The 24,291-nt window shown below is 38.7% G+C and overlaps 2 protein-coding genes across 4 annotated transcripts in view; one reads left to right on the top strand and one right to left on the bottom strand.

The window, feature by feature from the left end:
* Positions 1–24,291, bottom strand: part of LOC140225863 (ATP-binding cassette sub-family D member 3-like) — a 131,962-nt gene that overhangs the window by 39,423 nt on the left and 68,248 nt on the right. For all 3 annotated transcript variants that reach the window (XR_011900747.1, XM_072305838.1, XM_072305839.1), the window contains exons 10-13: positions 21,841–21,935; positions 20,210–20,417; positions 14,454–14,671; positions 2,016–2,117 (exon numbers count right to left, since the gene is read on the bottom strand). Coding sequence is in view for 2 of the 3 variants with exons in the window: in XM_072305838.1 (XP_072161939.1) it covers positions 2,016–2,117; positions 14,454–14,671; positions 20,210–20,417; positions 21,841–21,935 (623 nt within the window). In the remaining variant the exon portion in view is untranslated. The remainder of the gene's footprint in view (positions 1–2,015; positions 2,118–14,453; positions 14,672–20,209; positions 20,418–21,840; positions 21,936–24,291) is intronic.
* Positions 2,163–14,462, top strand: LOC140225864 (uncharacterized). The gene has a single exon (XM_072305840.1). The coding sequence runs from the start codon at positions 4,998–5,000 to the stop codon at positions 6,354–6,356; it is 1,359 nt and encodes a 452-aa protein (XP_072161941.1). The 5' UTR covers positions 2,163–4,997; the 3' UTR covers positions 6,357–14,462.

The following is a 24,291-nucleotide window of genomic DNA, read 5'->3' as shown; positions in this document are numbered from 1 at the left end:
ATCTTAGGATTTCTCCTGGTATGAAAAACCCAAAACGAGTCGAGCACTAGAGGTCCTTTCCATGCCCTAACTACTAAAATTTTTATGAATAGAAAATTAAGAAATCGTGAAGAAAAATAGGAGAAATAAAAGAGAGAGGCATGTTAAGGAAACTCCTAACTAGTAGTAGGAAAATGGTGATTAGAGAACAGTAAAATGTCCAACAGCGTTGCACAATGGTGCAGAAAAATACGAATTAAATTATAGTGTTGTATCGCGAGTATTGTAGAACAAGGCAACGCTGTAAAAAAGAAGTATTACATGTTGCCCCTTCAATATGCGGGTTATGCAATGGTGTAATGTAGCCCCTTCAATCTGCGGGTTATGCAATGGTGTGTTCTCCAGGATGGCGGTTATGCAACAGCGTTGCCGGACGGTGCACATAACTAAATGATTTATTAATGGATGAAATTTTGCAACGTCGAATTTTACAGTGTTGCCAGATGGTGCAAGAAATTCGGATTTTCGGACTTGTAAAATTTTCGGCGGCATCGATAGACCATATCCTCCAGTATGGGTCTGGTATCGGAGACTGGAGAATAGGGTCTGTATCATCGATAGACCATATCCTCCAGTATGGGTCTGGTATCGGAAACTGGAAAGTAGGGGGAATTTCGGAATTCGGGAATTTCAGTTCTTAGTGTATCGGAACCTTCTGTTTTGAGATGAGCAACTGGTAAGGATATTGCAATGTTCAGTTTGATGAATCAAAAAAAAAATTTTTTTTTTTTCTTTGGTGGAAATTTATTGTTACAGTTTAAAACAGTTCGCGTTTAGCGTTTAGAAAACGCACGCGTTTGAGAAACGCACGCGTTTGAGAAACGTACGCGTTTGAGAAACGTACGCGTTTAGAAAACGTCCGCGTTCCAGAAAACGCACGCGTTTAAAAAACGTTAGGGTTGTCAACCACAAACATCGATCCCTTCTCCTTCTCGGAACTTTAAATCAACACTTATGTCATCGACTTTCCGATTGTTATTTTTACGGGACATTCTGATGAAACGGATTTTTTCCGGAGTATCTATGTCAATTTTGCGACCAAAGAGCAGTTATTGAAGGGGGCACACCACCCTCCTCTTCACTTACTTACTTTTGAGCGTTGGGTGGGTCAATTTAAACTCTTGGGGATCAATTAAGGTTTAAATTTGTTGAACTCTTCAACTTGAATGCAATTGATTTGCAATTCAGAAAGGAACCCCGGCTTACAAAATTGAGCCCCCGTGTACCTCCTAATGGAAACTGAATCCGCGACCATGAAATTTGGACTCCTTGGATCAATTGCGCAGGGTACCCTTCTTTTTTCGAAGAATCTACGTCAATTTCGCGACCAAAGAGAAATTGCGGAGGGAGGTACCGCTCCCCTGTGTAGGAAATCATTTTCCAACCTATGGCAGGCCCATTCTTTATTTTTAGGGGTCCATTAAAAGTGAAATTTTCTGTACTTTTCAATTTTTGTGTGACTGAATCGCAATTCGGTGAGGAGTCTCGGCTTTTCGGATTAAGATCTCCCCTGCCTCCTTCCCAGGAGTACTGGGGGCGTTTCAGGACCATAAAATTCGAATTCCTAATGTTTGATTTCCTGATCATCTCTGCGATCTCCCACATTGTACGACCTAAGACAACCAAGAAAAAAGCCTGGTAAGGGTGGTTAGGAGCACCCTGTATAATGTGCTGATGATACTTGAAGTACACTAATGCAACCAGCAAGTTACAATTTTATCATCCATCGTGTACATTTATGAACAAATATTTTTCTCAATCAAATTAGTCTGCAATTGCTTAGTAACAACATGCTAGGTTATTGAATGAAATGCTGAAGAATAATCAATGTCTTACTTCTACAGTGACTTATCAATTGGCTTTGAGACTTTAAATTACAATGGAAAATTATAGATATGAAGCTGGTCACATGTCAAGCAGAGAGCAAAAAAATTAAAGGACTTCAATACCTACAAGAAAGAAACCTTAAAACTTACTTGATCTCTCAATGTTCCAAGGGTCATGTATGGTCGCTGCGGAATATAAAACAATTTGCCACGAGGAGGTTTCGTTAAAGTTCCACCAAATAAAGGCCATAGCTGTAAGAAATAGGCAAAAAAAAACATTTAGAGCAAGGATAAATAAATATAACAGTTAACAAAAGTAGTCTCAATGCTTGCAAAGCAAACAATTTTTTTCCATTCCCTCACTCTTCAGAGACTCCTGGATACATTTCCTTAACCTTAATGTATGCTGCTGACACAGTACGTTGAACTAAAAAGAGCCGTTTCAAACTATCTCCATTTGAGGCAGTTAATTAACTCGCGCATTTGCAGCACAAGCACCGGTGAAAAACTGATTATAATGGCTATTGATGCCGAAACTAGTTATTTCTCTCTTACTTTTCCTAATTTTTCAGGTCACTAACAACCTTGAGTCTCTCAGAGATTTAAGAAATGTCTAAGGATCAGATGAAGGAGGAAATTGCCTTACCTGCTTGCTATGAAATAAAAATTATATCATATCAAAGGCACTTTCATGTTACAGTTTTACTAGAAGAAAAATTTAGATTTGGGATTTTTCTTTTTTTTCCTCTTTAAGAAATTGTGTACTTAAAAAAGTTGGATGCAAACTGATGTTGTGATTAAACCACAACCATACTTCAAAACCATGGTGACGGCTGTATTGTTAGTGTCTGTACGTTATATTTGAGTCGGCTCGTGCGAAAACCTTTAAAGTCCATTTTTTTCAATTTTTAGATTTCTGGATTAAAATTCTCTTGGAGGTCAGACACACTCATTAATATGGTAAAAATGTTAGATCTTTAGGTGTGAACCCTTTTATGTGGGGGAGGGGGGGGCTTTGGTCCAAATCATGCAAAAACCGCTAAAGTCGATCTTTCGTTATATGCCTCATAACACTGTACAACAAACCAAAATGAGAAAATGTCTCTACGACATACGGTGACCTTCCTGCATTTTGAAGCGCTGAATCCGCATGAGACCTCCGTTTCTTCCCATCACCCTCCAAATTTCCGAAAGAGCCGATTTTACACGAAAAATGGCCATTTTTGGTGTTTTTCCGACTGTTAACCCCTGCAGAATGTAGGTAAAATTTTTCTCAGCTGCAAGATACAACTTTACCGATGTATTTTTAACTGCTGCGTCCGTCAATGATCTTGATCTTTCCCTTTCACCTCTCAAGTTTCCGGAAAAGCGACTTTTTCCGGGAAAATGAGCAAATTTGACGTATATTTGTCGTGAATGCAATTTATTTTTTTAAATTTTCCTGAACCCGTGGTAGTGTGTTACTTATGTATTTTGAACTGTTAAATCCGAATATGACATCGGTTTTTTTCTATCACCCTCTAGTTTTCCAGTAAAGCCGACTCGTCCGAGCCTAAAATTGTATATCGTAAAAGCTTTTCCGGACTCAAAGTGTACTCAAATGTATGTATGAATAAAGCCGCTTCATAGCACTCTCTAGCGCTCTGCAACTTCTAGCCGCCTAAGTCCCCTATCCTCCCAAAGCCCTTCAGGGAGTTGGCAAACCCTCATTTCTTCTATAACCCCCTGTCGCCACCCTTTCACTGAGCATCCCCTTCGTCTCCTCCCAGGAGAAACCCAATCAAGCAACTTCTTTGGCATCATCCATCACTCTATTGACATGACCATACCAGACAAGCTGCCTGGTCATGACGTCGAATGTGATGTCATTCTAGACTCCCATGACCTGACGCACTCTTTCAATACGGACCCGATCTCTCCTAGAAATTCCTGCAGACCTCTTCCAGAAATCCATCTCTGTTGCTCTTAGCATCCCCTGTGTCCGTTCCTTCAGCTGCCAAACTTCACATCCATATGTAAGAATACTTTTAACTACAATGTTGTAAATTCTTCTCTTGTTCTCTTTGGAAATCCGCAGATCCCAGAGGATTCCATTTAACATCGCTGTAGCCCTCCTTGCCAGGGTGATTTTTTCCTTAATCGCTTGATCCGTTCTTCCATCTTGGGTCAAATGCATCCCCAAGTATTTATAGTGCTCGCAGCCTTTGATCTGCTGCCCATCCTCCAACTCAATGCTTTGCTGATCACCTCCCGAAGTCAGTTTCTCGGATTTGGAAATACTGCCTTCCAAATCCCACTTCCGATACTCCTCTACCAACTTGCGCATCATGTAATCGGCGTCATCTTGATCTAGTGCAATCACCACTTGGTCATCAGTAAAGCACAAAGTGAACAGAGTTTCAACCTCACTCAAGGGACACCCATCCCTCCACATTTTTTCTTCCATTCTTTCAACACATACTAAAGATATATTTTAAAAATGTTGGCGATGTTGGATAGTGATGTCATGTCATCATGACGTCACTACCCATCGCCTCTCACCGATGGTCATCATCCATCAACGAGGCATTCGCCATTCTTGCCCTTGCTTGCTTGTGATCATGATATGTATTTGTGACTGTTGAATATTTGCATTTCTTAATAAAATGCCTTAGTCTCAACCCAGTGTTACGTTCTTGTGTGCGACCCACCTATCATCTTAAATCATGGCGACGAGGATAAAACGACAAAAGAAGAGGGATTCCAGCCAAGCAGCAGGATAAACGGCGACACGACGGCCCGACCACGCCAAACGGTGGCCTAAAATGGCATAGTGCGGCCAAGTTTTTTAATGTCGTGTTCGTAGCACCAATTCTTCTTTTAATAAATTTTAGAATATCGATTCAGTTCGAAATGTTTTAATTAATTTTAACGCGTTCGGTCTTCGGACATTACCTAAGTTCCTCGCTAATCTTGGATCTCTAAGTGCTTATTTCAATTTCGTGTTCGTGACAAAATGTCGTGGACTTTTCTGCAAATGTGTTAAATTTCTCTTCAGTTCCTCGCCAATCGCGGAACTCTAGATAACTAAATTATTCCTCGCTAATCGTGGAATTTCTATTGCTCCTTGCAATTCCTTATGTGTTTATCGTGATGGAGTTTCTCATCAAGCCATCGTCTCTTGAGGTGAACGAAGACATCCTAAAGAACTGGGAAAAGTTCAAGAGGCAGTGGACCAACTACAGTGTGGGAGCTGAAATCAGTAAGAAGGACGCAATAGTTCAAAAAGCGATCTTTTTGAATGTCATCGGCACTGAAGCAGAGGAGCTCATCAATTCTCTGGATCTGGCTGATGACAAAGCCGACACTGTGGCAAAACTCACTTCAGCTCTTGATGATTATGTCAAACTCAAATCAAACGAAGTGTTTTCGAGGTACCAGTTTTTTACGAGGGTTCAAAAAGAAGGAGAAGGTTTCGAAACTTTTCTTCTCGCTCTTAACAAACTGTCGGAACATTGCAATTTCAAAGATCTCGAAATGTCACTCATTCGGGATCGAATCATTATCGGTATTAATAATCAGATTCTTCTCGAACGGTTGCTAGGTGAAGACTATGAATTCGATAAAGTTGTTAAATTGTGTCGTTCGGTCGAAACCGGTAAACTCCAAGCCACTGAAATGGCCAGTGACGCGTCAAAGACTACGGCTATCGATTCGGTCAACAATCGTAGAAGTCAGCAAAACATCTCAACAACGCCGACTCCAAGTGGTCATCAACAACAACTTTCACAGTCACCAACCAAGCAACTCAACTGCCGGAACTGTGGTTACAAGCATTATATTCGCCAGTGTCCAGCATACGGTCAAAAGAGCACCTTGTGTCAGCGGCTGAATCATATTCCAAACAAATGCCGGTCCAAACCTAAAAATTCAAGTGGCTCTAAACCTACTCCTAAAACGGCTGATCAAGTTAACTTACAAAATCAGTGCGGTCATTGTTCATCCATTAGTGACCCGAGTCAGCTTGAAAATGTTCAATCCAGATCGTGCGGTCGTTCGGAAAATATTAACGCTAGTGACTACCTGTATATTTCTGAAATATCAATGATACAACCATATCAGTCACCACTAGTCGATAACTTAAATCTTCTCAGTGCGAAAGTGAACGAGTCGAACAGTTCGTCACAATCCGAAGAAGTTAACGTTCATATCGGTCCTGCTACCCCTGGTGAAATCGACATCCATAGCATAACGACTCCTGATAGATGCTGGATGGAAAACATCATTGTCAATGGCCAAACTTTGAACTTCAAATTGGACACCGGAGCTGAGGTCAACATTCTGCCACGCTGCATTTTTGATCAAGTCAAAAACTCTTCAACCTTCCTCCTACAAAGCAAAGCGATGGTTCTGGGCTATGGTGGTGCTCGTATCGACTCCAGTGGACATGCCGTTCTAGATTGCCAAATCAGAGTCTTGTCTGTAAGCTTTCATTTACAATTACTAATGTAGGGAAAACTCCCCTGTTAGGTTTAAATTCATGTGTTCAGTTAGGTCTAGTCACTAGAAATTTTGTGCATGATATTGAAAATTTCAAATCCAAAGAACAAGTTATTACTAACAACCAGGATACATTCAAAGGTCTTGGCACATTCCCGGATAAATGCGCTATTAAAATAGATCCACAAGTGATTCCTGTTGTAGACCCTCCAAGACGTCTTCCGGTACGCCTACTGGAAAAACTAAAGCGCAAACTAACAGAGTTAGTTATGTTTGATATTATTTCGCCAGACACTGAAAATGTTGAATGGTTCAGCAATCTTGTTATTGTGGAGGAGGATGGTAAAATCAGAATATGTTTAGACCCCAAAAACTTGAACAAAGTAATCAAGCGTGAATTTTATTTAATTCTAACCTTAGAGGAGATCAAACTGAAATTAGTCAATAAGAAAATATTTTCTGTACTTGATATTAAAGACGGATTTTGGCACTGTCAGCTTACGCCTGAAGCATCCAACTTATGTGGCTTCCATACACCCTTCGGTAGTTTTAAATTTCTACGAATGCCCTTTGGCCTTGTCAACGCCCACAAAGTGTTCCAAAAACTTCTTACTAAATACTTTGGGGACATACCAAATGTAGTTATTTACTTTGATGATATTCTAATCTGCGGAAAAACTGAGAGAGAACATGATATTGCACTTGCGAAAGTACTGAGCAGAGCATGCAAGTACAACATCAAGGTTAATTGTAACAAATTTCAGTTCAAGCAAAAAGAAATACGGTATAAGGGTCACATAATTAGTGCTGATGGCATACGTCCCGATAATGATTGTATCCAAGCAATCTTGGATCTAAGAATCCCTAAAATACGTCAAGAACTGCAAAGTGTGATAGGAACTATAAATTACATTAGAGACTATGTTCCAAACATGGCTGATCTCATAGAACCATTCAGGCCCCTTCTGAAGAAACAAACGAAACTTGTTTGGACAGAAAAACATACTGAGCATTTCAAAATTGTTAAAAAAGCTATCTAAGAAATTACAAGCTTGCAAAATTTTGACCCGTCCAAAGAAACTACTATTCAACGTGACGCTTCAAAATTAGGCCTGGGAGCTTGCATACCACAGGAAGGTCGCCCAATAGCTTTTGCGTCAAGATGTCTAATAGACGCTGAAACGAGATATGGGCAAATTGAAAAAGAAATGCTGAGAATTTTGTTTTCTGCTAAACGTTTTCACAATATTGTGTATGGTTACAAAATTCTAGTCGAAAACGATCACAAACCATTACAGGCTATTTTCAAGAAAAGAATAACCAGAGTCATGTCCAACCATCTTCAACGGATGCTACTTAAACTTACTCCTTATAATCTTGAAGTCAAATATCTGCCTGGTAGACAAATGTACATAGCTGATATGTTATCTCGGGACTTCTCTGGTAAAATAGTCAGTAATGATCAAATTGAATTTGATGAAATTGTACATTGCCTGGAGGTGAATTTTGAACTGTCTAACAGTAAATACCTGGAACTTTCAGAAGCCACGATGCAAGACCCAATTTTGGCACAGATAAAAAAAATGCACCTGGAAAATTGGGATCAATGCGATGATGTAATGTTAATGCCCTATTTCAAATTAAAACTTGAAATATCGATAAACGATGAATTGCTTTTTTTTCAAAACCGTCTCATCATTCCGGCTAAATTACAGGCTTCTTATGTTACTTTACTCCATGGTGACGCTCATCTAGGTATTGGGAAAACTATCCAGAGAGCTAGGTCCATTTGTTATTGGCCGTCATATACCTCTGACATTGAAAAATTTGTAAAATCTTGCGCCACATGTAATAAGTTTCACCCTAGTCAAGTCAAAGAACCTCTAGTTTCGCATGAGATTCCCACCACACCATTTCATAAAATCACAGCAGACATTGCGCAATTCCAAAGTAAACAATTTCTCATTGTCACAGATTATAATTGCAAGTGGCTCGAGATTAGGCCCATCGATAAAAAGACAGCTTCTGAAGTTATAAAAGTCTTTAAAGATATTTTCCGAGTGTTCGGTATACCTGCTTGTCTGATAGCTGACAATCAACCTTTTAATTCACACGAAATGATAGAATTCTCAAAAGCATATAATTTTATTTCAGACTATATTTCAGACTTTCAGATTATAATTCAGACTTCTCGCCCGAGATATCCTCAATCAAAGGGAATGGCTGAGAGCGCTGCGAAAAAGCTAAATTAATTCTTAAGAAAGTTCATGAAAGTCATGGAGACTTGAATTTAGCAATTTTACAGCATAATAATGCACCAATTAGTAGTTTGAATAAATCACCAGCGCAGCTCATGATGAGTAGAACACTAAGAACAAAGCTGTCAACAAGTGTAGCAAACCTGAAACTGCAACTTTGTGATATGACTGATAAAATTATTTCAACTCAAAATAAAACAAAGCATTATTATGATAAAAGTGCCAAATCCAAACCTGACTTTGAAGAAAATGAAAAAGTTTGGTTGCAAGACAGTAATAAATGTTGATATCCAGCTGTGATACTAAAGAAAATTGAAAATGCACCTAGATCCTATCTCCTTGAAAATCAACAGGGAGTAACATTAAGGAGAAATTCTAGATTTATTAGAAAGAGATTTAGTACAAGCGTGAAAGAAACAACTAATTCAGGTGCACTTCTCTTATTTTTTGATGATGAGCTAACCGAGAATAACTCATCATCAAATAAGTCAGAAAGGGCCCCTGAAAATGTAGTTGATTCAGAGCTACAGGATCAAGAATCACATTCTAGTAACTCTGAAAGTGCTCCTGAAAAGGAATTTGATGCAGAGCTACAGGATAATGAATCACATTCTAGTAACTCTCAGAGTGCTCCTGAAAATGAATTTGAGCCAGAACTTCAGGATCAAGAATATCTTTCTAGTGACTCTGATAGTATCATTTCATTGGATAGGTCAACGCCTGAAAATAGTGAATTAGACTTAACAATAATTGAAAATTCCACAATTATAGATAACTTGACTGCAATTCAACCAATTTCCGCTCTAGAAGCTCAACCCTCAACACTTGTGAGTCCCACCATTGTTAGGCTTAGGAACTTAGGTCGAGGCGTACCAAAAAAGCCTGACCCTAATTTTGCATCTAAATGAGTATTTAAAACATGTTATACAAAGTTGACTTGCATTTTTTCATTCTTAAATCGAATTTATCACCTAAGTCCTTATTTGTTTTTCTTGCTCTCCCACTTACATTTACCAATCTCCAGATAAACTGGTAATTGTTATGTTTCAATATTTTAGATCACTGTTTTTTTTAAAATTAGATCATTAACTCTTGTCCCTTATCATTCTTAGCTCAACTTAACTTATTAATCATGTCTTGCTAAGAACTTCTAGTCAATTGTTAGCGATGCCCCAATGGTGTCATACAATTTACAACGCATTATTTCAACTAATGATGTTTTAAAATTCAAACCTGTGCACTCTAATAGTGTTTCGTGAGGTCTTAAATGCAGCCCCAATGGTTTCGGTTAAATTGTTAATTACGATGCCCTAATGGTATCTACAAACCTGAACACCCCAATGGTGTCTCTTCAAAATTAGTAAAGAAAACCCAAATGATTTCAGAGCAATTTTTAATTACAGAGCCCCAATGGTTTCAGACAATTTTGTATTACGAAGCCCCAATGGTTTCAGATCAATTGTATTTACGAAGCCCCAATGGTTTCAGATAAGTTTTAATTAAAATGCCCTAATGGTTTCAGATCAAATATTATTTACGGATGGTTTCAGATCATTTGTATTTACGAAGCCCCAATGGTTTCAGATAAGTTTTAATTAAGATGCCCTAATGGTTTCAGATCATTTGTATTTACGAAGCCCCAATAGTTTCAGATAAGTTTTAATTAAGATGCCCTAATGGTTTCTAAAAAAAAAAGTGTAAAGGGGGAGGTGTTGGATAGTGATGTCATGTCATCATGACGTCACTACCCATCGCCTCTCACCGATGGTCATCATCCATCAACGAGGCATTCACCATTCTTGCCCTTGCTTGCTTGTGATCATGATATGTATTTGTGACTGTTGAATATTTGCATTTCTTGCATTTCTTAATAGAATGCCTTGGTCTCAACCCAGTGTTACGTTATTGTGTGTAACCCACCTATCATCTTAAATCAGGCGACAAACAACATCCCTGTTTTAAACCCTTCGTTACATAATGACCCCCAGACAATTCCCCATGACACTTAATTTTCGTAGAATTTCCTTCATAAAAACACTTGATAGCATCAAACAACCCCCCATTAAAATTTGATTTTTCCAAGGCTTCCCAGAGTTTCACCAAAGGCACACTGTCATATGCCTTCTGGAGATCCACAAAAATTAAATGCAGCTCCTGAGCTACGGCCAATTTCTTCTCAATGACCTGGACAATAACAAAGACGAGATCTATCGTAGACCTGCCAACTCTACAACCAGCCTGCTCCTCTGCTTCGTGATCTTGCCATTCTTCTTCGATCTTCGCTTTTAATACCTTCCCGTGTACTTCCCTTATTGTCCCGGTCACTGAGAGCCCCCGGTAGTTGTTACAATCGTCCTTCCTTCCCTTCCTTTTGTAGATGGCCTTGATCCAGGACTCCTTCCACTCCCCTGGCCCTGGCACCTCGTCACCCCTGATGCATGGCTGCATCAGTTTTCTGAGGCAATCGAAGAGCTTAGAAGTCCCGCTCTTAACTAACTCAACAGGGATTCCACCTGGACCCAGTGCTTTGCCATTTTGCAGCTCTTTGACCGCTTTAATTACGTCCGCGATATGAATTTCCAAGTTGTTTAAAGTTCCGTTGTCCGTGCTGTCATTGTGAAACTCTGGGTGCCTCTCCGTTAAAAGGTCTCTAAAATGATCGTCCAGATTTTTAAGTGATATCGGACAAGATATCCCGCTTCATGTCTCTGCGTAAATCTTTAATTAGCTTCCAACTCTCGGCACTTTCTCTTCCCGCTAGGTAGGTGTTTTGATTCGCTTACAGTTGCTTTCCCGAGCTTCATTTTTCTTTCTTGTGATGAGGCTCATGACTTTTGACTGAACTTTTCTGTTAACAACTTTATCTTCTGCTTTTTTAGACGACAAGAAAATTTGATATTTTTGCCTCTTCAGATTGATCTTGTGTTCTATTCCTCTATCCCACCAGTGCGGGCGCTGCTCTTTATTACTGGGCTTGTAAACACCTAGGGCTTCTCTTGCAGCAGAGTGGATGCATTCTTTAATCAATTGATAATGTTCTTCCATGGTTCAAGATGTTCTGCCCCCCAGCTTCTCATCCAAGCGTTTCCTGTACAGTGCCTTAACGCTAGGGTGCTCCAAACTTTCAATATTATACCACACTTCTTGTTCTTGTGGTCCCTGCCTCTGCTGTTGTTGCTGCATTGGCTGTTTGTCCTTACTGCCCTTAACAGGGAACGCTACATCTGCTCGGAGGAAATGATGATCACTGCCGCAAGAAAGTCCCCTGTAAACTCGTACTTGCTGCACTTTCAATCTAGTTGCATGCCTTACTATCACGGATGATGGATTTCAATCTTCGTGTAGGCTGGACCCAGGTATATTTATGGATGTCTTTGTGCTGGAAAAAACCATTCAGAATTGTCATCTCCATTTGAGAGCAAATTTCAATGAGCCGATCTCCATTATCATTGACAGCATCCTCCCCGAACGGTCCGACAATTTTGCAGTTGACTCATCGTCCTGTTCTGCTGTTCAAATCACCCATGACAATCACTTCCCTGCCAGCTACCACCTTCGTTATTTCCTCATAAAGGTCTTCAAAAAATTGGTCCTTGACTGCGACAGTTGCATCATCATTTACCCCATACACCCCGAGCAGCGTGATTTTATGACCGTATAAGTTCAAGTTCATTTTAATGATGCGCTGATTGACAGCCTCCCAATTAACAATATATCTATGTAGACTTTTCCGCATCATTATGGCTACGCCATAAATGAATCCAATTTTTATAGAAAAATCGCTTTTCCTAAGAAAACGATCTTTTCAGGTATTTTTGTAAAGATTTTCCTGTTCTAGGGCGCCTCAGAAATCATTCGAGATCCCCTTTAGGTCTCTCTTGCTGTATTAAGAAGCACTGATCTCGAATTTGACCTTCACTCATTTTTGACAACCCCCCGTTTTCTAAAACGTCTGATTTTTCCAGGCCAACAGCTTTTCCGGACTGTTCCCACTTCCAGCAAAATACAAAACATTTTCCGCATGTGTGATACATTGATTCTCATGTAAGTTGAGCTGATTAATCCAAATATGACCTTAGAAATTCGTTATCAACCATCCCTCTGACGGAAAACCTAACTTTTTAGGAAAATTGTCTTGTTTATAGGTGTGCGGTATTGGATGTATTTTGAATACACTTTGAGTCCGGAAAAGCTTTTACAATACACAATTTTAGGCTCGGAAAAATTGGCTGTACCGGAGAACTGGAGGGTGATAGACAAAAACCGATGTCATATTCGGATTCAGCAGTTCAAAATACATAAGTAACTTACTATTACGGGTCTAGGAAAATTTATAAAAATAAATTGCATGCACGACAAATATACGTCAAATTTGCTCATTTCTCCGAGAAAAAGTCGCTTTTCCGGAAAACAGAGAGGTGAACGGGAAATATTAAGATCATTTTCAGACTCAGCAGTTAAAAAGACATTGGCGAAATGGTATTTCGTAGCTGAGAAAAATTTTATCTACATTCTGTAAGGGTTAACAGTCGAAAAAACACCAAAAATGCCCAAAAATGGCCATTTTTCCGAGTAAAATCGGCTTCTTCCGAAAATTGGAGGCAGATGGGAAAAAACGGAGATCATATTCGGATTCAGCGTCTCAAAATACGATAGGGATACATTCTCTCGCCCGGGAGGCATACTTAAACAAATGCGTTTTCGATGTTTTAGAACCGTCCTCGCACAATTCATGCGAAAAGCGCTAATGTGCAATTTATTGCTGGTAGTTTCGTGATGAAACTTGTCTCAAGTGCCGCAATTGTCCAAAATTTTACTTTTTTAACTTTATTAGAATGATAATCTACCGCTTTAATATCTTTAGAATGAATTTTGATAATATCAAATGGCTCCAAAACTCTGAGATTTTCACGTATCATGCGAAAACCGCTAATGTCCAGAGTCCTTTTTTTTAATTACTCCGTCCCAGACAGAGGAGGAGCTGGAAACTGTTAAAGATCCTTTTCTGCAATCTTTCCCTTTAATGTCAGAACATTTTTTAATCCCGCATTTAAAAGGCTTCTACAGTTTTTAGCAGTTCTCTCAAAATTACAGAAAATGGACATTAGCGGTTTTTGCATGAGCTGATTAAATTAAAACAGTAATTTAGTACACAGCACTTTCTGTAATCTAAATTCACAAGGTCGATCAATGATCTTTGCAATCATTTATATGACGAGCACTCTAGTGTGAGTATGAGCATGGTTTAGACCTTGATCGTTGACGCCACAATCACTGACATCACAGTCAGACCTGTCCTGTATGAGTATAATGCCAACAAATACTTGCACTTCTGAAAGATCAATTTGCATTTTCTCATTAGATAAATAGATGCACTGAAAGTTCAATGAACTTTCAGGGAAACCTTAGGAAGGAAAAGAAAGTTTAAATTGTTTTTTCGTTGACACCGTGATCATTGCCACAAATTTCAGGAGCCTCATTGTTCATGATTGTAGTGTCAACGATCATGGTGTCAACAAAAAATTTTGTTTTTTAAAATTTGGCTCAAGCAGATTTTAAGTTTTCGTAGACTTCATAATCGTTGACACCATGATCACTGCCTACTTGGTATTCGACAGACCAGAGCAAGATGTCAACGATAAGCTCATTTTGTGTTTGACACAATGGTTGTTGACACAATGATCACTGATCCTGTGAGTTTCAATAATTTGATTTTTCTGTAATCATGGCGTCAACGGTTATTGACCTCATTATCACTTTTTCTGTTCATTAAAACCATGCTATGTAATGAAGAAAAGTTTAATTAAACAAAAAACCTTTCTTGTGAGTTATCTGGGAAATAAAAACTTACTTCTCCTAATATTCTAAAAAGTGATGATTTTCCACACCCATTGGGTCCACAAACAAGAACATTCATTCCAGATTTTACTTCAAACGTCAGGTTCTCGACTAACACATCACCATTTGGAGTTATTAAAGGCACTTTCTCAAAGCGTATTATATTATCTTGAAAAATAATTCTTCCAGCACCAGGAATTAAAGGAAACTTGCTTGAATTTGATTTTCCTCCTATAATAAAAAAAAAAAATAATAATTTGCAAAATTTTAAAAATAATATGAATTAAAAGGAGGATAGAATGGACCTCTGAAAAGAGTAAGAACCAAACACTACATGGGATATGTTTACTAATCAAAATATCATGAAAAATACATTAAAAATGTTAAAAACTTCTATAATTAACTCATGAGTGAGTGGTAAATGTTAAGAGTTCACACTGCATTAGGCAAGAGACTAGAGCTTGGTTTCATACACACTTTCTTCCTCTTTTGATATAAAATATCTCTGATTTTGTCAAAAATAAGTCACTACACAGGAAAATTCTTCCAACATAAAATATACCAAAATTGATGTAATGCTGGATTGGACCCAGGTAAACTCTTGTGTGAGAGGGAAGTATAAAATTAACCTACACAAAAACCACCGTTTTCGTCTAGTGTTTAATTCGAAACGTTTTAATGCTCCAATCATCAGATTTCGATAATAAAACATGTGTGGGGGTGTTAAATTTCGTATCCTGCCTAGTGGTCTCTTCAGTCAGCCTGCCAAGTAATTACCTCCTTTCATATTTTAAAATTAAAATGACAAAATCTGAATCAAGTAAACAAGTGACCGTTTCACACAAGGACTCCATACTGCACCCTATCAAGTTTTTTAGAGGAGCAGTTCATTCCGTTTTGGGGCAAAATGCAGGATGTTTCAAAAATCCCGCACCCCCTTCTAACTTTTGAGCCGTTAGAGATAAAAAAAAACCTAAACTTTGGGAATATCTCTATCTCAAAAGGGACTATCTTATGGAGGGGGGGGGGGTTCAACAATTTGGCCCCTACCTTAGGGGGGGGGGGTGGGGGGCCCTTACCTTATTTTTTCAAATAGTAACCCACTCTTGTGATATCTAGACATTGGAAAATTTCTCCGCCGCGATTCGCCGCGAAATTTTTAAAATGTGCTTAGGAATCTGAAAACCGTACAGAAGCACCGATCATAACCCCCTGATCACGAAAATATAAAGCGAAGTAACGCGAAATCGGCCATTTTCCGGATTTATCGCGAAAGCGCGCGGAATCCGTACATTTTCGTTAAATTTAGGTATGTGTGCGTCTAAGACGAAATTTGCCGCGCTTTTTTCAAAATAAGAAATTACGGAGTTGTTTCTGAGCATTGGTCGTCATTGGCTACTAGCTATCAACGTTCGCCAATGGCATTAAAATACTGATGAAAGAAATGGCATAAACATAACCTCAAATAATTTTAACATGAGCATCTCACTAAAATTTAATTGATGTCACTAAAAAAATTTTAAAAAACGAGTATATATTGATAAAAAGGGCTTTTAAAAAGTTGCCAACTGATATTTTTTAATCAGGAATAAAGTGCTTCTTCTGTAAAATAAGATTAGAGAGGGAGAGAGAGAGGGAGAGAGAGAGAGACAGACCGATGGTTTGTTAAATAAAAGTAAAAGCTTTATTTTAAGTTGTCAAACGCAAAAAACACTACAAAAAGAACTATGAAATCAGCAAAAATAACAGCGATACTCGGGAAAAATAACCGCGAAATCGGGGAAAAATAAAAGCGAAATTTTCCAGTGTCTAGCTGATACCTCATTGGAAAGAACATTGAAGACTAAGAATTTTGGCGCAAACTGCAGATCAAAATCTTAATTTTTAAGCGAGTTATGATAAGTCACAGGTCAATTTTGACTTATGATGTGAAAATCATAACTCCGGTTCAAATTATCGTAGAAAAAAAATTAAACGGAAGAATTTACCAAATTGTAAGCATTTTTAAGTAAAAATCACAGGAATCACTTCAAACTAATTGTAAGTGGGGTTTAAGACCACAAATAAGTCAGTTCAAGTCACACAATTTTTCCGCAAAATGAACCAAACTTTTCCTGACTTTCCTCCAATATGTTTTGCCTAACTTTTGACTCCCTTTCCCCCAGAAGATAGTCCCTTTTGAGATAAAAACATTCTCAAAGTTTAGTTATTTGATCTCGAACGGTTCAAAAGTTAAAGGGGAGGAGCAGAAATTTTGGAACACCCTGCATACAAAATAAGAGGGCGTATTTACATCATAAGGAACCATATCCATTGAAACATGAGCCCTGTCTTGCATGTAGTCTTGTGGGTCTGACAACTGATGTCAGAATGGATATAGTTCCTCCTGATTTGAGTACGTCTAGATATGCCTTCATGATGATCCTTGAGGTAATGTTTCATGGTATCAACGATCATGGTGTCAACAATCCCATCAACTGATCGCGGAGTCAACGATTGTTGAAGTCATGCTCAGGCCGTAAAAAGTCAAAATGGGCCCTGAGCATGGTGTCAACAAATAAAAAATATATTCCTCGCAAGTAAAACCAAAAAAATAAGTTTCCGGGAGAGGTTCGGGTCTCAAATAATGAAATTATGTCAGGTTAGGTTAGGCTGGGCAAGTTAGAGTTCGGCAGCGTGCAGATCGGAGAAGGATTGGTTCAGTGAAGTTAGGTCAGGTCAGATGATGTAATGTTGGGTTAGGTTAGGTAAAGTTGAGTAAGATTAGGTTAAGTTAGGTAAGAGTAAATGACACAAGAAAAACAAGACTTACAATTTGAAAGATGTTATTGGGGGAAGTTTTAAGTTTCGTTGACACCATGATCATTTACACCGTGATCATCTTTCATAAGAGGCAGAATTTTTTATTTTTGGATGAATATGGTGTTAACGAAAACTAAGAAAACCTGTTTGTTGACACCATGCTACGTACTCAGCCTTGAATACAACAAATAGAAGCTTCAATAGCTGTTCCTCAAAAACTAAATTCATGTAACCGAGATTTTTAAATTGCTTTTGCTACAATTAGATTTTAGGATCCAGCTGTAGGGCACCTAATGTCAAAATGTTTTTCTGACACTCCCTTAAGCAATATTTCAATTTTGAGGTTTCTGATACCAAGGGCACCAAGGCCCTATTACCCATGGATGACCACTTTCAGAACGGCAATGAAGTTTGGGTACTTGTTGAAATCTCGAGACAGGTCACAGTTATTGACGTTTAGATTAGATGAAACTTCCTCACATAGAAGTGAAAATCTTTGTTGAGGAGGCCTGACACCCACCATCTTCAAGGAGGTAAAAGATGAGAAGCAACTTGAGAATTACAAAAAGGGACCTTCTTCCTGTGATACCTCTTGGAAAATAGGATGAAAAAGAACATTTTTGGCGAAAACCACAGGTCTGCCACAGTTTCAAAGTGATAAAAATTGTATATCTCGGGTTGATTGAAGGGTAAAACCGGGTTGGGAGAAGGGAGTTAGCACAAGCAGATGGAACTTAAAAATATTGAATCGTTATCACGATGACAGCTTGGAAAAAGGCAAAGGGCAAGTACGAGGTCTTTAGATTAAACGCGGATTTTGGTCAAACTACCCACAATGCGTCCAAATTTAACGTTTTTTTCTTGAGCTTTTCTGACACGTAGCGAAAATATATTTAGGAACGCTACGTTCACAAATTTGAAAATCGCTAATTACTTTCGTTGGTATTGTGGCTTGAAGTAAGAAAACCTCAAGGGTGTTTTGCGATTTTAGGTGTTGACCGAACCTTTGTCTCTCTTTTTCGGTCTTTGCACTATATTTTCAGCCTTAAAGGGACGATTAGAGTTTCGTCTCCATATCGTAGCCGTTACACTAAAGTAATGTGTCACGAAAATTATCCTATCCAAAAATGTAGGATCATTGTTAGAACGTCAAGCAGCTAGAAGGGAATTGACTTTTGGGTGGATTTTCGTTCAACGGACAACGACAAGGGCAAGTGTACCTGAAACTCGAATGCCGTGTCTACATATTCCTATCAAATTGTATTACAGAGCCCTTCAGAAATATTACTCTGTTCAACCAAGCTCGAAACGACCATTTTTCGAGCACTTTTGCCGCACTTCCTCCACGTGAACAAATGTCAGTTGCCGTTGAGGTCGTTTCCCATGCTCCACATCTTTGACGAACTCCTGACCATTTTGAATCGTTAACCCATTCGAACAGTGGGAACATCTCATACAATGATCATGTAAACTGCACTAAGCATATACCAAAAGTTGCGGCACAAGGTATACCGATTTTAAAAACCAAATTTGAATGTTGAATCTTTGCTCTATCAGTGATCGCATGAATGAAAATCAGCAAAACGCACCTGACTTACTCGTATTCGAAGATGACACATAATAAACCACTGATCAAAATAAACAAAATCTGTGACGTAGCGTTCTTAGTATATTTCCAGCTATCAGGAAAACCAAGAGAACCTAGTTCGGACGCATTGTGGGCTAGTTATGACCCAAATCCGGTTTCTAATCTAGACAGACCTCGTATCTATGTTGTTTACCGGTTCGTTACAATAAATCTGGTTTGCCTTCTATCTGCCGAAAATTTCAATATACTCACCAAATTACCGAGATTTCCGCTATTTACACAGCCCCTATCTTGAAAGAATGTATATTTTTGTCAATTCTGATGCCAGAATAATTTTTAACGTGTCATAGAACTCCCAAAAACATTTTTCTGTCCCAGTTCATTGGTAAACGACGGAGATACGAATTTTCTGCCATTTTGAGCTTCAACCGGCCGCCATCTTTAATTTTAAGGAACCACCATTATGAAATGGCTACATCCTGTGACATATTTTGATTTCTTAAGGGCACCTGCGTTTGCCAAATATTTTCTTTGTTTCATGCTGTTCCAAATGAGGTCTCATACAATGGGGGTTCTCATTTGAAATTGTCAAGATGAATTCGTCCGCCCTGTTCCCCTGGGGGGTGGGTAGGTTACGGCCCCTTTCAAGAGAGATTTCCATTTTTCTTTAAGGAAGTGTTATTCAAAACCGCACATCAATATCTTCAAACATTCTTGATACTTTAACAAGTATCCATATTTGAGCTTCATCCTGTGAGAGGTGGGGTCAGCCAGGTTGGTATTCCGTTTGTAAGCAACTACGATGCAGTCGTCGAACGGTGATTGAAGATTGACTATGCTTGCCATCAGACTGCGGTCAATCTTTGATCGCTATTGGAAGATTGCATCGCAGTCGCTTGTAAATGGAATGTAAACAAGAGCCAACTTAGCTGACTACATCTCTGCGTCCACTCAATGCAAAACTGTAAGAAGAGAATAAAAACTGTAGGTCTAACGTATGGAAGACATATGATGCTGAGAGAAACTTTGACAATTGCAGGCAAAAATTGTAGGAGTAAAGTAAAGGTAAACAGGTTTGTTTAGAGGTTACATGAATGAAGTTTTTATGAATATTCACTCAATGTTCTAGACCTGAATTTGTGGATCTAAATTGGAGATTTGAAGAGTTACCATTATAAAAAAATTAGAGAGCATGTAAGACAAGAAAACACAAAGTTTTCTCACGGATCTAGAGCTCTGCATTCTGTTTTACGAGAAAGGCTAAAAAACCAATAAAATATGTTCAAAATACTGAGTAAAGTAAAGTGAATAAAAGTGACTAAAAAGTACATCAAATCACGAGGCAATTGACTCTTGAAAGAGAAAATTTTCCTACCTACCTAATAGTCCATTTGTGGATGAGCTGCCAGATTTGTCAGCGATCATAGTTCTGACATAGTGACCTTTATTGAGATCAGCTAAAACCCTCCTAATTTCTGTGACTCGAGCTGTAAAGCCAGCTAATCTGGACATATCTCTTCCAGCCAAAACCAATCTTCCCATGGCTTCAGCCAGTTTTACTAACATTCTTCCAAGAGTATAGTAATTCTACGTAAAAAGGAAGGAACAAGACACATTAGAGAACATAAAATATAAAGATTTCAGATTTATAAAATGGACCACTAAAAAGGGTAAAAATTTCAGCACTACAAAAAGTGCTTCCTCATAAAAAGTTCACTAGGAACATACTGGTCACGTTGAGGACATTTAAAATTAGCTTGCAGAGGATAAATTATCGTTAGTAGTTAAAATTCGGTTAGGACCGTGTAAATAATTTAACTATCAAAGTAATGCCGATTAATTTGACATTTTACACACATTTTGTACTCCTTGTAAGTTCTCATCATATCCATTCAAACTTGAGACACTCTTGCGGTAGTGCCTCGCTCGCCTTTAGTAGTATAAAATTGCACTAAACATGCTGACAACCCTGAGAAAACAACCTTACCTTGCATCTGCTACATTTTAAATTTGATGAAGAAGATTTTCTAGATAACTTCGAACGCAATAAGGGTTTTCTAGGACATTGGTTGGAAAATGAAAAGTTATCAGCAGACAGATGGACATACTTTGACGCAAATTTAGTGAGGTTGACTCTCACTCTGATTTTCCCCTGAGTCATAAGTACGTGCTAAGATGTATGTTTGTAAGTAGAGTTGAGCATGCCATTAATCAAATTTAAATGAAAATCACAGTTGAATTTCTTCTTTTAGTCGCCATTTTAGAATATATTACCGAGGTTGATTGTAAGGAGGTTAGTGCATTTGCCCATTTGTACGCCATGTTGATGGCATAATTCTCAGCTATTCTTAATAAATCTATAATTGTCTACTTGAACATACTTCTTTTCCTCAGCAGAGGATAAATTTCACAGGTTCCTCACCCCCTTTCAGCAGAGAAAAGTACTTTCTAACAGTCTGCGTAAGATCTTTAACTTTATGAAACTGAGAGAGCCCCCGAGTTCAGGAATTTGTATTCAGAGTTTTGAGTCCTTCTTCAGAATACCTTCTTTTTCAGTCAAGCCTAATGGGCTGCCATGTGCCGGGGAGGGGGGGGGGGGGGCTCAATTTCTTAAATAAGGAGGACTGATGATCAAAATTTGCTACCTCCATGCCACTGTTGAAAAACTTGGAAGATGTCTTAATTTATTAAAAGGAGAAATCAATGAGACTGCATGCGTAAAATTCTCTCCTAATTTTCCAACCAACGAGCAGAAAATTCTTGAGAAAATGCGGAAATAAAAACCACCAGACTCTGTAATACTTTAAAAGGATTCCCACATTTTTATGCAGCCCAATGGCGATTGCAGGATTTGATCCTGGGTGCCTCATATACCTCGAAACTGAATCCCCAAGGGGGAAACATGACCTCCTGTAAATGTTAAATACTATTTCATGCAATGAATGATTTTGTTGCTTAAACACCAGTTTTTGTCAAATTGAGGAATTCGATGGATGGAAGGTGAACTTACCCGAAATCGTTCGTCTTTAGATAAATGGGCAAGTGAAGTATCAGTTTTCATGAAAGGCATGCTAACTGCATAAAATCCGACAACAGTGGCAATGTCTGAAATGGGAATGTTATTGTTAAAAAAAGAGGGTTACTTTTTTCCTTTCTATAAATGAGATGACCTTAGATTTTGAGGCAAAAATCAATTGGATTGTATTTTGAAATGAGACTTTTGTATGCGACGAATATGAGTCTTAAACTAAACTCCTCTGAGCTGGAGTTTTCCTTTAAAAAAATTAATTTCTTCCAAATTATGACCTTATACCATCTGTAATAATTTTTTCAGTCAAATTCACATGTAAGATTATAATTTCAGTTTCCAGGGGTTTTCAAGGGGGTCATAAACTTTGAACTGAATAACTTTTCTATATTTATTTGGAAAATCGCAATTAAGATCAAAGGATCAGTGTGAGGATGAAAAAAAACCATGGAATCCTTTGCTGGGATCTACTGTTTTAGAAAAATTTTGTGTCTAGATCAAAAAGAACGAAGGCAGGTCAGTGAATAGGTTGTGTCATGACTTTTTTGAGATCTCTTTTAAGTTTGATGTAGTTGTTACATACAGGGTGATCCAAAAGTCCCATCCACCCCCTCTAACTTTTTACCTAATTGAGGTAAAGATTTGAAACTTGGGGGATATTCCTAGGTCAAAGGGAGCTACTTTTGGGCCCCCCTAAAATTTTCAGGGGGTCCCCCTTGGGGGGCAACGGCCCCCAACTTTAAATTTTCAAATAAGAAGACCCCCTTTGTGATAGCTCGTTCGAAAGAGCATAAAAAAAGAAAACTTTTCGCGCAAACCCAAAGTCCATATCTCAAACCGTTTCAAAATGGCGGCCGGTTAAAGTTCAAAATGACCGAAAATTCACACCGGTTATTTGTTGATGGATTTGCGCGAAAATCGGTATTTAGGGGTATTTTGACACGAGAAAAACGAATTTGACGTTAGATTTTCAAAAAAACCAAAATTTCCAAAATGGCCGCCGGTTAAAGTTTAAAATGGCCGAAAATTTTCACCTTGGTTTTTTCCTAATGGATTTGCCTAAAACTTGGAATTTGAGAGTATATTGGCATAAGATAAACAAAGAGGTTGTTCCATCCCCCATTAGATTTGGCCCCTATCAAATATGATCCATCTTTTCGGGAGTGATACAGCAGCATGCAAGACGTTCAAATATGGCGGTCATTTCGACTTAGGCCCCCCCAGAGAGGGGGGGCGGGGGGTCAAAGACAAAACCTTCAACTGCCTATAACTTTTGAGCGACAAATCGGATTGAGTTGAACTTTTTTTTAAATGAAAGATCTCAAAAAGATCTATCTGCTGATACCAGAAAAATTGAAAAAAAGTTAAATTTAATGCAAATTTTTAGCAATTTTTTGATTTTTTAGGAGACAAAATTTTCAATTTTGTCGTGTTTCGGCACCGCGCAATGACTCTACTAAAACAAAAACCAGTTTTTTAGATTCTACACTCAATTTCCTATAAGATGCAATAAACCGCATCTTGGGGAAACGTTTAGATCGCGAGCTATGGCTCGTCAAAGTTAGCCCCGCGCTGAGCGCGCGCCCCCTGCGCTGTTCGCATATCCTCCCCCATCCTAAATGCAAATTAACATTCTACTACCCAGCTTTCGTATATATCTGCGTTATAGGTACGTGAAAATCCAGCAAGTTCGGGATTTCCAGTGGAATTGATGCTTTATATCTCTCCCCCCCCCCCCAAACCCGGCCACTGTGCTCCAAATTTTGTGCGAAAAAGAATTATAAACATTTTCTTGTTACATGTTTTTGCTGATGTAGCACCCTGTGACTACGAGATCGAATTGAGGTAATTTTTTATCCCACCTCCCAACCTCCTTGTGTAACCTGTGTGTACCCTTGTGTAACTGCTTTCAATTCACTTAATAAATTACTTTTTTTATACCTATTCTGTTCATTTTAGCGTGTAATCTAGAAAACAAATACCTCCAGTTAGACACAAGAAAAAACTATTACAACTTGTAGGTAGGGGCAAACTTCAGTGCCAGTGGCCGGGTGGGGGGGGGGGGGGGGGGCGAAATAAAGTATCAATTCCACTGGAAATCCCGAACTTGCTGGATTTTCACGTACCTATAACGCAGATATATACGAAAGCTGGGTAGTAGAATGTTAATTTGCATTTAGGATGCGGGAGGAGGGGCAACAGGATCGATGGCAGACGCGTGGAGGATATGCGAACAGCGCAGGGGGCGCGCGCTCAGCGCGGGGCTAACTTTGACGAGCCATAGCTCGCGATCTAAACGTTTCCCCAAGATGCGGTTTATTGCATCTTATAGGAAATTGAGTGTAGAATCTAAAAAACTGGTTTTTGTTTTAGTAGAGTCATTGCGCGGTGCCGAAACACGACAAAATTGAAAATTTTGTCTCCTAAAAAATC

Source organism: Bemisia tabaci, unplaced genomic scaffold (assembly GCF_918797505.1).
Source record: "Bemisia tabaci unplaced genomic scaffold, PGI_BMITA_v3".
NCBI classification, from domain to species: domain Eukaryota; kingdom Metazoa; phylum Arthropoda; class Insecta; order Hemiptera; family Aleyrodidae; genus Bemisia; species Bemisia tabaci.
Note: the sequence above shows the minus strand (reverse complement) of the source record. Positions and strands in the feature narration are given on the sequence as shown.